At 38.4% G+C, this 14,446-nt stretch overlaps 1 protein-coding gene across 1 annotated transcript in view; it reads left to right on the top strand.

Moving 5' to 3' along the window:
• Positions 1 to 256: 256 nt before the first annotated feature.
• KLHL4 (kelch like family member 4) overlaps positions 257 to 14,446 on the top strand; it is a 321,514-nt gene continuing 307,324 nt past the window's right edge. The window contains 1 exon segment of the mRNA XM_043569993.1: positions 257 to 435. Within this exon segment, the coding sequence (XP_043425928.1) occupies positions 257 to 435 (179 nt within the window).

Genomic DNA, 14,446 nt, shown 5'->3' on the forward strand with positions numbered 1-14,446 from the left:
AACGGGGAGGGTAAGAGGATGCCAGGAGGGAGAGTTGTTGAGTCCTGGAAGGACAGAGCTTGACAGGGAAACAAAGGTGCTGGAAGGAGCCATTTCCCTGTCCCATCCTCAAGCCAAACTTCCAAAGGGAACTAGTTCCCATAACCGAACTTGTTTCCACGAGCAAACACCCAACGCTGTGTTTCTGTGGATGCATACCTTCAACAGGCCTGCCTCCCTCCCGATGCTGCAGGGGCCCTCCTGTGGGGGACCAATGATGGCAAAGCTAGCTAATCCTGCTGCTCCTGCCCCTGTGCACCTTGCTGATCCACCCTGGCTAATACACCTTTGGCCAGAACCCATTGAAGCAGCACCACAAGCCTGGCAGTGTGAAAGTAGCCCAATTGGGGCCACACCACTCCACAGAGTCCTGCCCCCAGAAGAGGGGAAGATAAGGTACACACCAGTCTGCTTGTGACCCCAGCAGTGGGTTGGTGGCAGACATTGGTTCTGACTGCAGCCCCGCCCACCAACACAAGATTCTCCTGGTTGCACAGGGGAAATGCTGCAGGTTGGAGGTGGCTAGCCAAAATGACAAAACGGAAGAATTCTACTCAAAAAAAAAAAAACAAAAAACTCCAGGAAGTAGCAACAGCTACGAATTGATCAAAACCGATTTAAGCAATATAATGGAACAAGAATTTAGAATAATACTCATAAAATTAATTGTTGGGCTTGAAATAAGTATAGATGACAGCAGATAATATATTGCTACAGAGATCAAGGGACTAAAAAATAGTCATGAGGAATTTAAAAATGCTATAAATGAGATGCAATATAAAAGGGAGGTGGCCATAGCATGATTTGGAGAGGCTGAGGAGAGAATGCGTGAATTAGAAGATAAAGTAATGGGAAAAAAGGAAGCTGAGAAAAAAAGATTAAAAAAATCCAGGAGTATGAGGGGAGAATTAGAGAACTAAGTGATGCAATCAAAAGGAACAATATACATATCATAGGAAATCCGAGGGAAGAATTCTCTCTAGGGAAAGGGGCTGAAGGTGTACTTGAACATATAATAGATCAGAACTTCCATGATCTGGGGCAGGAAAAAGGCATTGAAATCCAAGGGGCACAGAGAACTCCCTTCAGACGTAACTTGAATTCATCTTCTGCATGATATATCATAGTGAAACTGGCCAAATACAAGGCTAAAGAGAGAATTCTGAAAGCACCTAGGGATAAACGGACCTTAAAATTCAAAAGCAGACACATAAGGGTAGTAGCAGACCTATCTACTGAAACTTGGCAGGCCAGAAAGGAATGACAGGAAATCTGCAATGTGATGAACGGCAAAAAATATGCAGCTGAGAATCCTTTATCCAGCAAGATTGTCATTCAGAATAGAAAGAGAGATAAAGGTCTTCCGAAACAAAAATGGAAGGAATTAATCACCACCAAACCAGTCCTACAAGAGATCTTAAAGGGGATTCTATGAGTGAAATATTGCAAGGACCACAAAGTAGCAGAGATGTCACTACAAGCATGAAACCTACAGACATCACAATGACTCTAAGCCCATAATTTTCTATAATAACACTGAATGTAAATGGACTAAATGCTCCAACGAAAAGATACAAGGTATCAGAATGGATAAAAAACAATACCCATCTATTTGCTGTCTAAAAGAGACTCATTTTAGACCTGAGGACACCTTCAGATTGAACGTGAGGGGATGGAGCACTATCTATCATGCTACTGGAAGTCAAAAGAAAGCTGGAGGAGCCATACTTATATCAGACAAACTAGACTTTAAATTAAAGGCTGTAACAAGAGACAAAGAAGGGCATTATATAATAATTACAGGGTCCATCCATCAGGAAGACCAAACAATTATAAATGTCTATGCACCAAATATGGGAGCCCACAAATATATACAGCAATTAATCACAAACATAAGCAACCTTATTGATAAGAATGTGGTAATTGCAGGGTATTTAATACTCCACACACAACAATGGATACATCATCTAGACACAGGATCAATAAAGAAATAAGGGCCCTGAATGATACATTGGATCAGATGGATTTGGCAGATATGTTTAGAGTTCTGCATCCCAAAGCAACAAAATATATTTGCTTCTCCAGTGCACATGGAAAATTCTCCATGATAGATCACATACTGAGACACAAAACAGCCCTTAATAAGTGTAAAAGAATTGAGATCATACCATAAACACTTTCAGACCACAATGCTATGAAGCTTGAAATCAACCACAGGATAAAGTCTGGAAAACCTCCAAAAGCATGGAGGTTAAAGAACACCCTACTGAAGAATGAATGGGACAACCAGGCAATTAGAGAAGAAATTAAAAAAAATATATGGAAATAAGTAAGAAAGAAAAGACAACAATCCAAACGCTTTGAGATGCAGTGCAGTCCTGAGAGGAAAATGCATTGCAATCCAGGCCTATCTCAAGAAACAAGAAAAATCCCAAATACAAAATCTAACAGCACACCTAAAGGAACTAGAAGCAGAACAGCAAAGGCAGCCTAAGCCCAGCAGAAGAAGAGAAATAATAAAGATCAGAGCAGAAATAAACAATATAGAAACTAAAAAAACTGTAGAGCAGATCAACGAAACCAAGAGTTGGTTTTTTGAAAAAATAAACAAAATTGACAAACCTCTAGCCAGGCTTCTCAAAAAGAAAAGGGAGGTGACCTAAATAGATAAAATCATGAATTAAAATGGGATTATGACAACCAATCCCTCAGAAATACAAGCAATTATCAGGGAATACTATGAAAAATTATATGCCAACAAACTGGACAACCTGGAAGAAATGGACAAATTCCTAAGCACCCACACACTTCCAAAACTCAGGAAGGAATAGAAAGCTTGACCAGACCCATAACCAGCAAAGAAATTGAACCAGCTATCAAAAATCTCCCAACAAATAAGAGTCCAGGACCAGATGGCTTCCCAGGGGACTTCTACAAGACATTTAAAGCAGAGATAATACCTATCCTTCTTAAGCTGTTCCAAAAAATAGAAAGAGAAGGAAAACTTCCAGACCCATTCAATGAATCCAGCATTACTTTGATTCCCAAACAAGACAGAGACACAGCAAAAAAAGAGAACTACAGGCTAATAGCCCTGATGAATGGTGATGCAAAAATTCTCAACAAGACACTAGCAAATCAAATGCAACACTTAATATAAAAATATTAATCACAATGATCAAGTGGGATTCATTCCTGGGATGCAGGACTGGTTCAACATTCGCAATTCAATCAATGTGATACATCACATTAATGAAAGAAAAGATAAGATCCATATGATCCTATCAATTGATGCAGAAAAAGCATTTGACAAAATTCAGCATTCTTTCTTCATTAAAGTCCTTGAGAAAGTCGGACACATAGGAAAATACTTAAAAATCACCAAAGCCATTTATGAAAAGCCAACAGCTAATACCATCCTCAATGGGGAAAACCTGAGTCCTGCCCCCCTGAGATCAGGAGCATGATTGGGATGTGCATTCTCACCGCTGCTGTTTAACATAGTGTTGGAAGTGCTAGCATCAGCAATCAGACAACAAAAGGAAATCAAAGGCATCAAAATTGGAAAAAACGAAGTCAAGCTTTCACTTTTGGCAGATGACATGATATTATACATGAAAAACGCAATAGACTCCACCAAAAGTCTGCTAGAACTGATACATGAATTAAGCAACATTGCAGGATACAAAATCAATATACAGAAATCAGTTGCATTCTTATAGACTAATAATGAAGCAACAGAAAGACAAATAAAGAAACTGATCCCATTCTCAATTGCACCAAGAAGCACAAAATACCTAGGAATAAACCTAACCAAAGATGTAAAACATCTGTATGCTGAAAACTATAGAAAGCTTATGAAGGAAGTTGAAGAAGATATAAAGAAAAGGAAAAACATTCTCTGCTCATGGATTGGAAGAATAAATATTGTTAAAATGTCAATACTACCCAAAGCTATCTACACATTCAATGCAATCCCAATCAAAATTGCACCAGCATTGTTCTTGAAGCTAGAACAAGCAATCCTAAAATTTGTATGGAACCACAAAAAACCCAAATAGCCAAAGTAATTTTGAGGAAGACCAAAGTGGAGGCATCACAATCCCAGACTTTAGCCTCTACTACAAAGCTGTCATCATCAAGACAGCATGGTATTGGCACAAAAACAGACACATAGACCACTGGAATAGAATAGAGAACCCAGAATTGGACCCACAAATGTATGACCATCTAACCTAATCTTTGACAAAGCAGGAAAGAATATCCAATGGAAAAAAGACAGTCTCTTTAACAAATGGTGCTGGGAGAACTGGACAGCAACATGAAGAAGGATGAAGCTAGACCACTTTCTTACACCATTCACAAAAACAAACTCAAAATGGAAGAAGGACTTAAAAGTGAGACAGGAAACCATGAAAACCCTAGGGGAAAAAGAAGGAAAAAACCCTCTCTGACCTCAGGAACAGCAATTTCTTACTTGACACATCCCCAAAGGCTAAAATGAACAAATCAGGAGACTATAGGTGTTGGAGAGGATGTGGAGAAACCGGAATCATTTTGCACTGTTGGTGGGAAAGCATACTGGTGCAGCCGCTCTGGAAAACAGGGTAGAGGTTCCTCAGAAAATTAAAAAATCGATCTACCCTATGACCCAGAAATAGCACTGCTAGGAATTTACCCAAGGGATACAGGAGTGCTGATGCATAGGGGCACTTGTACCCCAATGTTTATAGCAGCACTTTCAACAATATCCAACTTATGGAAAGAGCCTAAATGTCCATCAACTGATGAATGGATAAAGAAATTGTGGTTTATATACATAATGGAATACTACTTGGCAATGAGAAAAAATGAAATATGGCCTTTTGTAGCAAAGTGGATGGAACTGGAGAGTGTGATGCTAAGTGAAATAAGTCATAGAGAGTAATACAGATACCATATGTTTTCACTCCTATGTGGATTCTGAGAAACTGAAGAGAAGACCATGGGGGAGCGGAAGGGGAAAAAAGTTACAGAGAGGGAAGGAGGTAAACCATAAGAGACTCTTAAAAACTGAGGATAAACTGAGGGTTGAAGGGGCATGGGAGGGAGGGGAAAGTGGGTGATGGGCATTGAGGAGGGCACCTGTTGGGATGAGCACTGGGTGTAGTATGCAAACCAATGTGGCAATAAATTTCATATTTAAATAAATACATAAATAAATAAATAAATATTTCCTTCATATTTAGAGAACCACATTATATGATATTATATATATTTTTTGCAATTTCCAAATATAATTTTAAACATTCATAGAAAGTAAGATAATGTATTATATTTAACTGTTTGCTTCCTTATTTACCCATCCCAGTGTCCTTGTTTCCTTTATCAAGTTCCAAACTGACTCGGTTTTCCCTACTTCAAATTTCAGTATGAGACCTAGTAATGACTAAGCCTACTTTGCATCACATCATTAAGACTCATCACTGCCTGTTGCAGGTAGAAGTTTAGGTTACTGGACATCGCTGATACTATTTTCACAGGTGAATTGGAGCACTGACTGGCTTGGAAAAGCAAATAATTAAAGATCAGCTGCTTACTCACCACACCAAGATCAAGAGTCATGGGGCACCTGGGTGGCTCAGTCAGTTAAATATCTGATTTCAGCTCAGGTCATGGTCTCATGGTTCTTGGGTTTGAGCCCCACGTTGGGCTCTGTGCTGACAGCTCGGAGCCTGGAGCCTGCTTCAGATTTTGTGTTTTCCTCTCTCTATGCCCCACCCCTGCTTGCACTCTGTCTCTTAAAAATAAATAATCGTTGGGGCGCCTGGGTGGCGCAGTCAGTTAAGCGTCCGACTTCAGCCAGGTCACGATCTCGCAGTCCGTGAGTTCGAGCCCCGCGTCGGGCTCTGGGCTGATGGCTCAGAGCCTGGAGCTTGTTTCCGATTCTGTGTCTCCCTCTCTCTCTGCCCCTCCCCCGTTCATGCTCTGTCTCTCTCTGTCCCAAAAAAAATAAATAAACGTTGAAAAAAAATTAAAAAAAAAATAAAATATTAAGGAAGACATGCATGGCTCAGTCAGTTGAGTGGCCAACTCTTGATTTTGGCTCAAGTCATGATTACAGGGTTGTGGGATCAAGTCCTGCACTGGGCTCTGCACTGAACATGGAGCCTGCTTAAGATAATCTCTCTCTCTATCTCACTCCTCCACTCATTCTCTCTCTCACTATAAAATTAAAACAAATAAATAAATAAATAAATACACAAACAAACAAACAAAAAGGAAATGAAAGACCTAATAAAAGCTTTCCTGAGAGAAATCAAAAAAAGATACAAACAAACGGATATACATCTCATGTTCATGGATTAAAATAATTAATATTGTTAAAATCACCATAGTACCCAAAAACATATACAAATTTGATGGAATTTCCATCAAAACACCAAAAATATTCTTCACAGGAATATAATTATATGAATAGAAAATTTCTGTGGAACCACAAATGATCCTAAATGGACAAAACAATCCTGAGAAAAAAAATAAAAACGTTAAAGGTAATATACTTCCAGATTTCAAATTATACTACAAAACCATAGTAATAAAAACAGTGGCAGAAAAATAGACACATAAATTAATGGAAAACAATAGATATCCAGGTGTATATGGTCAACTAATATTCAATAAGGGAGCTAAGAGTACCTAATGGGGAAAGGATAGTCGCTTCAACAAATTGTGTTAGGAAAAATAGAAAAATACATGCAGAATAATAAAATTGGAGCCCTATCTCACACCACTCACAAATTTAGTTGAAATGGCTCACAAATTTAAATATAATACTGATACCATTAAACTTCTAGAGGAAAACAGGGAACAAGCTCTTCAATACTGGTCTTGGCAATGATTTTATGGACATGATGCCAAAAGCGTAAACAGCAAAATTAAAAATCAATAAATGGGACTAGGTCAAAATCAAAAGCTTCTGCACAGCAATATAAACAACAGAATGAACCCACAGAATGGGGAAAAATTTTTGCAAACCATATGTTGGTTTGCAAGGGATTAGTATCCAAAATATATAAAGAACTCATGCAACAGCAACAACAAAACACAAAGAATACGATTCAAAATGAGAAGAACTCAGTAGACATTTTTATAAAGAGTACAGCAAAATGGCCAACAGGCACATGAAAAGGAGTTCAGTATACTAATGAGGGAAATGAAAATTTAACCCTAATCAATATATCACCTCTCACCTCTCACCTCTGAGAATGGCTATCATCAAAGAGACAAGAGACAACAAGTGCTGTCAAGGATGTAGTGACAGGGGAATCCTTATGCTTTGTTGATGGCAATATAAGTGGGTCCAACCACTATGGAAAAGTATGAGGATTTCTCAAAAAAAAAAAAAAAAACCAAAAATAAATCAAACATATGATTCAGTAATTCCCCTACTGGGTAAAAACCAAAGGAAATGAAAACAGTATTTTGAAGAGATGTATGTACTCCCATGTTTACTGCAGCATTATATGCAATAGGCAAAATATGGAAACAACCAAAATGCTCATCAATGGATGAATGGATAAAAAAGATGTGGTATATATACACAATAGAATATTATTCAGAAATAAGAAAACAGGGTATCTTGCTATTTGCAACATAGATGCTCTTTGAGAAAATAATGTTAAGTGAGATAAGTCAGACAAAGTCAATTACTGTTTAACGTCATTTATATGTGGAACCTAAAAAAAATTCAAACATGTAAAAAACAGAGTAAAATAGTGTTTACCAGGTGACGAGGACTGGGAGAATAAGATTCATGTTGTTTAAGGGTAAAAATATGCAATGAGTAGTAAATAAGCTATAGTAATATAATACACTGTATGTTATAGACATTATTTTACTACAATTACGTAATGCAATAAATATCTATAATTGAAATTATATTGCAATATGTAACTGTATTAAAGTAACACGTTGTGCACGTTAAATTTACACAATGTGGCATGTAAAATATTTTCAATAAGAAAGAAGTAGGAAAGATAAAAAAAAAAGGAGTGGTGTGGAGCAAAGACCATATTTAATTTACCTGCTTATCCAATATTTAATAAGAACAAAAACAATAATAATGATGCTACCATCAACAGCAACACTAAAAATAGTGACAAATTACTTTATTTTTCTTAGTATATGCCAAGTATTATTTTAGTTCCTTTGTACACATTAGCACAGATTCAATTCTCAAAAGACTTATTACCATTATTTCTTTTTTTTTCAATATATGAAATTTATTGTCAAATTGGTTTCCATACAACACCCAGTGCTCATCCCAAAAGGTGCCCTCCTCAATACCCATCACCCACCCTCCCCTCCCTCCCACCCCCCATCAACCCTCAGTTTGTTCTCAGTTTTTAAGAGTCTCTTATGCTTTGGCTCTCTCCCATTCTAACCTCTTGTTTTTTTTCTTTCCCCTCCCCCATGGGTTTCTGTTAAGTTTCTCAGGATCCACATAAGAGTGAAAACCTATGGTAACTGTTTTTCTCTGTATGGCTTATTTCACTTAGCATCACACTCTCCAGTTCCATCCACGTTGCTACAAAGGGTCATATTTCATTCTTTCTCATTGCCATGTAGTACTGCATTGTGTATATAAACCACAATTTCTTTATCCATTCATCAGCTGATGGACATTTAGGCACTTTCCATAATTTGGCTATTGTTGAGAGTGCTACTATAAACATTGGGGTACAAGTGCCCCTATGTATCAGTACTCTTGTATCCCTTGGGTAAATTCCTAGCAGTGCTATTGCTGGGTCATAGGGTAGGTCTATTTTTAATTTTTTGAGGAACCTCCACACTGTTTTCCAGAGTGGCTGCACCAGTTTGCATTCCCACCAACAGTACAAGAGGGTTCCAGTTTCCCCACATCCTCTCCAGCATCTATAGTCTCCTGATTTGTTCATTTTGGCCACTCTGACTGGCATGAGGTGATATCTGAGTGTGGTTTTGATTTGTATTACCCTGATGAGGAGCGACGTTGAGCATCTTTTCATGTGCCTGTTGGCCATCCGGATGTCTTCTTTAGAGAAGTGTCTACTCATGTTTTCTGCCCATTTCTTCACTGGGTTATTTGGTTTTTGGGTGTGGAGTTTGGTGAGCTCTTTATAGATTTTGGATACTAGTCCTTTGTCCGATATGTCATTTGCGAATATCTTTTCCCATTCCGTTGGTTGCCTTTTAGTTTTGTTGGTTGTTTCCTTTGCTGTGCAGAAGCTTTTAATCTTCATAAGGTCCCAGTAATTCACTTTTGCTATTAATTCCCTTGCCTTTGGGGATGTGTCGAGTAAGAGATTGCTACGGCTGAGGTCAGAGAGGTCTTTTCCTGCTTTCTCCTCTAAGGTTTTGATGGTTTCCTGTCTCACATTCAGGTCCTTTATCCATTTTGAGTTTATTTTTGTGAATGGTGTGAGAAAGTGGTCTAGTTTCAACCTTCTGCATGTTGATGTCCAGTTCTCCCAGCACCATTTGTTAAAGAGACTGTCTTTTTTCCATTGTATATTCTTTCCTGCTTTGTCAAAGATTAGTTGGCCATACGTTTGTGGGTCTAGTTCTGGGGTTTCTATTCTATTCCATTGGTCTATGTGTCTGTTTTGGTGCCAATACCATGCTGTCTTGATGATGACAGCTTTGTAGTAGAGGCTAAAGTCTGGGATTGTGATGCCTCCTGCTTTGGTCTTCTTCTTCAAAATTACTTTGGCTATTCGGGGCCTTTTGTGGTTCCATATGAATTTTAGAATTTCTTGTTCTAGTTTCGAGAAGAATGCTGGTGCAATTTTGATTGGGATTGCATTGAATGTGTAGATAGCTTTGGGTAGTATTGACATTTTGACAATATTTATTCTTCCAATCCATGATCAGGGAATGTCTTTCCATTTCTTTATATCTTCTTCAGTTTCCTTCTTAAGCTTTCTATAGTTTTCAGCAAACAGATCTTTGACATCTTTGGTTAGATTTATTCCTAGGTATTTTATGCTTCTTGGTGCAATTGTGAATGGGATCAGTTTCTTTATTTGTCTTTATGTTGCTTCATTTTTAGTATATAAGAATGCAACTGATTTCTGTACATTGATTTTGTATCCTGCAACTTTTCTGAATTCATGTATCAGTTCTAGCAGACTTTTGGTGGAGTCTATTGGATTTTCCATGTGTAATATCATGTCATCTGCAAAAAGCGAAAGCTTGACTTCCTCTTTGCCAATTTTGATGCCTTTGATTTCCTTTTGTTGTCTGATTGCTGATGCTAGAACTTCCAGAACTATGTTAAACAACAGCGGTGAGAGTGGGCATTCCTGTCGTGTTCCTGATCTCAGGGAAAAAGCTCTCAGTTTTTCCCCATTGAGGATGATGTTAGCTGTGAGCTTTTCATAAATGGCTTTTATGATGTTCAAGTATGTTCCTTCTATCCCGACATTCTCAAGGGTGTTTATTAAGAAAGGGTGATGGATTTTGGCAAAGGCCTTTTCTGCATTGGTTGACAGGATCATATGGTTCTTATCTTTTCTTTTATTAATGTGATGTATCACGTTGATTGATTTGCGAATGTTGAACCAGCCCTGCATCCCAGGAATGAATCCCACTTGATCATGGTGAATCATTCTTTTTATATGCTGTTGAATTCGATTTGGTAGTATCTTACTGAGAATTTTTGCATCCATATTCATCAGGGATATTGGCCTGTAGTTCTCTTTTTTTTACTGGGTCTCTGTCTTGTTTGGGAATCAAAGGAATACTCTTGTACTTTGTCTCACAGGATTCCCCTTAGGATCTCTTGTAGGGCTGGTTTAGTGGTGACAAATTCCTTCAGTTTTTGTTTGTTTGGGAAGACCTTTATCTCTCCTTCTATTCTAAATGACAGACTTGCTGGATAAAGGTTTCTCGGCTGCATATTTTTTCTGTTCAATATATTGAAGATCTCGTGGCCTGCCAAGTTTCAAAAGAGAGATCAGTCACGAGTCTTACAGGTCTCCCTTTATAAGTTAGGGCACGTTTATCCCTTGTTGCTTTCAGAATTTTCTCTTTATCCTTGTATTTTGCCAGTTTGACTATGATATGTCGTGCAGAAGATCGATTCAATTTACGTCTGAAGGGAGTTCTCTGTGTCTCTTGGACTTCAATGCCTTTTTCCTTCCCCAGTTCAGGGAAGTTCTCAGCTATGATTTCTTCAAGTACACCTTCAGCACCTCTCCCTCTCTCTTCCTCCTCTGGGATACCAAATATGCGTATATTATTTCTTTTTAGTGTATCAGTTCTCTAATTTTCCCCTCATACTCCTGGATTTTTTTATCTCTCTTTCTCTCAGCTTCCTCTTTTTCCTTAACTTTATCTTCTAGTTCACCTATTCTCTCCTCTGCCTCTTCAGTCCGAGCTGTCGTCGTTTCCATTTTATTTTGCATTTCGTTGAAAGCGTTTTTCATCTCCTCCTGACTGTTCCTTAGTCCCTTGATCTCTGTAGCAATAGATTCTCTGCTGTCCTCTATACTGTTTTCAAGCCCAGTGATTAATTTTATGACTATTATTCTAAATTCACTTTCTTTTATATTATTTAAATCCTTTTTGATCAGTTCATTGGCTGTTGTTATTTCCTGGAGATTCTTTTGAGGGGAATTCTTCCGTTTGGTCATTTTGGATATTCCCTGGAGTGGTGAGGACCTGCAGGGCACTTCCCCTGTGCTGTGGTGTATAAATGGAGTTGATGGGCGGAGTCACAGTCAGACCTGATGTCTGCCCCCAGCCCACAGTTGGGGCCACAGTCAGACTGGTGTGTGCCTTCTCTTCCCCTCTCCTAGGGGCGGGAATAACTGTGGGGTGGTGTGGCCTGTCTTGGCTACTTGCACACTGCCAGGCTTGTGGTGCTGGGGATCTGGGGTATTACCTGGGGTGGGTAGGCAAGGTGCACGGGGGCAGGCGGGCAGGCTTAGCTCGCTTCTCCTTAGGTGATCCACTTCAGGAGGGGCCCTGTGGCAGCGGGAGGGAGTCAGACCCGCTACCGGAGGTGTGGCTCAGCAAGAGCACAGCGTTGGGTGTTTGGGCGGAGCAAGCAAGTTCCCTGGCAGGGACTCGTTCCCTTTGGGATTTTGGCTAGGGGATGGGCGAGGGTGATGGCGCTGGTGAGCACCTTTGTTCCCCGCCAAACTGAGCTCTGTCGTCCAGGGGCTCAGATGTAAGGTCCTGCTTGCTGTCGGAACACACTCTGTCTGGCCCCTCCGCTTTTGCCAGTCAGACTCAGGGGTTCTGCTTGGCCAGCAGGCTACCCTTCCACCCCGGCTCCCTCCTGCCAGTCCGTGCAGCGCGCACCGCCTCTCTGCCCTTCCTACCCTCTTCTGTGAGCCTCTCATCTGTGCTTGGCTCCAGAGACTCCATTCTGCTAGTATTCTGGTGGTTTTCTGGGTTAGTTAGGTAGGTGTAGGTGGAATCTAAGTGATCAGCAGGATGCACGGTGAGCCCAGCGTCCTCCTAAGCTGCCATCTTCCCCCATTGAATCTTATTACCATTATTTCAATGATAAGAAAGCTAAGGCATGCAAAACCTAATTTTTTCCCTAAAGTTATGTAGCTGTTCAGTCACAAGAATATGATTCAAAACAAGATATTCTGGATCAATGCCTCCTCTCTATTTAAACCACACTACAAGGTATGCTACAATGTACATAGTGTGTAGGAGAAAAAATAACCTCCCTCAGCTTTTTTTCAATTTCATACATCTAATGAATTCCAGAATCAAGATCCACCTAAGTATTCTGCTTCCAAGTTTAGTATTCATATTGTCACTTATAGTTGCATTGAATAAAATATTAACCAAGCTATAAACTAATCAATTTTGTGAGCTAATCAACTGTAGTTATTAGTGTTGCCCTGTTAAATAAATTATATAAAAGGAGTTTTAACTTCTACTACAAAAAGTAGAACTTTTAAATTTTTTTAGAAAAAAAATTAGTACTAAGAATTCATCCTTCTTTCTTTTAACTTATTATAGACCCAAACAGATTCATAGTTTAATATTTGTCTGTAAGGTCCAAGAAATGAAACAATTTTTATTAAGGTGTGAAATTCAGTTCTGTCAGAGAATAAATATTTACATGTAAGAATGGTGGTCTGAAACATGTGCACATTATTCAAGCACAGTCGTCTATAAATTTGAATATCTTTCTATAAAATTAATTGCTTTCACATTTTATAAAGTATTTGTTATTTGTAAGACCCAACTGCTCAACTTTATTAAGTAATTTCCATGAACTGTACAATGAAGTTTTGTTTTAAAGACCAAGTAATTTGCAGGAGAAGAAAGTTCACTTGAGTGTATATTAAAATGCACAGCAACAATAGTAAACAAAAATATTTGTTTCCTGGCTTAAAGTCTGCGGCTATATCTGCTGGCACTCAGAGACCACAACAGTCTAGCTACAAGGCTAGTGGACAAGAAGTGCAGCTCTAAAAATATTGGTTAATGCAATTACCACCATTTCACAAAGGATGAGATCAATGTATCAGTAGCCTACAGTTGAAAAGCTTTCAGAATTATTCAAGTACAATTTATACAGAAAAAAATACATCACATGGAAAGTAAAATGCATTAAAAATGTATTTATTTCTTTTTGTGTAGTATAAAGAAATATATTGATTCAGATATGGTATAAATGTCATAATATTCAGGTAAGAGCTAAAAATTTATTATAGGGAATAATTTAATTATAAAGACATAAAGGGATATAAAGGTTAATATTTATAGAAAAATATTGAAGGCAAATTGGAAGAGATTTTGACCATCAGCATTAATTTAATTTTAGTCTCTTTCCAATTATATGATTAGAACCTTAGTCAGTTTTCATCTTATTAAATGGTTTAATTGAAATTATAGTGAAAATGTGAGCAAATGACTAAGTGCATTTTGCAAAATTTATCTGAAGCAAGGTAGTCTGCTTGGCATTAAAAATATAAAACTTTGGGGTGCCTGGGTGGCTCAGACAGTTAAGTGGCCGACTTTGGCTCAGGTCATGATCTCGTGGTCCGTGAGTTCGAGCCCCGCGTCGGGCTCTGTACTGACAGCTTAGAGCCTGGAGCCTGTTTCATATTCTGTGTCTCCCTCTCTCTGACCCTTCCCTGTTCATGCTCTGTCTCTCTCTGTCTCAAAAATAAATAAACGTTAAAAAAAATCAAACATCAACCAAAAAATTATTTGAACTACTAAATGAATTCAGCAAACTGCAGGATGCAAGATTAATATACATAAATCTGTTGCATTTGTATAAATTGAAAATGAATTGACAAAAAGAGAAATTAAGAAAAAAATTATAATTGCATCAAAATGAATGAAATATCTAGGAATACATTTAACCATGAAGGTAAAAGACCTGTACTCTTAAAACCATAAGACA

This window comes from Prionailurus bengalensis, chromosome X (genome assembly GCF_016509475.1).
Source record: "Prionailurus bengalensis isolate Pbe53 chromosome X, Fcat_Pben_1.1_paternal_pri, whole genome shotgun sequence".
NCBI lineage: Eukaryota > Metazoa > Chordata > Mammalia > Carnivora > Felidae > Prionailurus > Prionailurus bengalensis.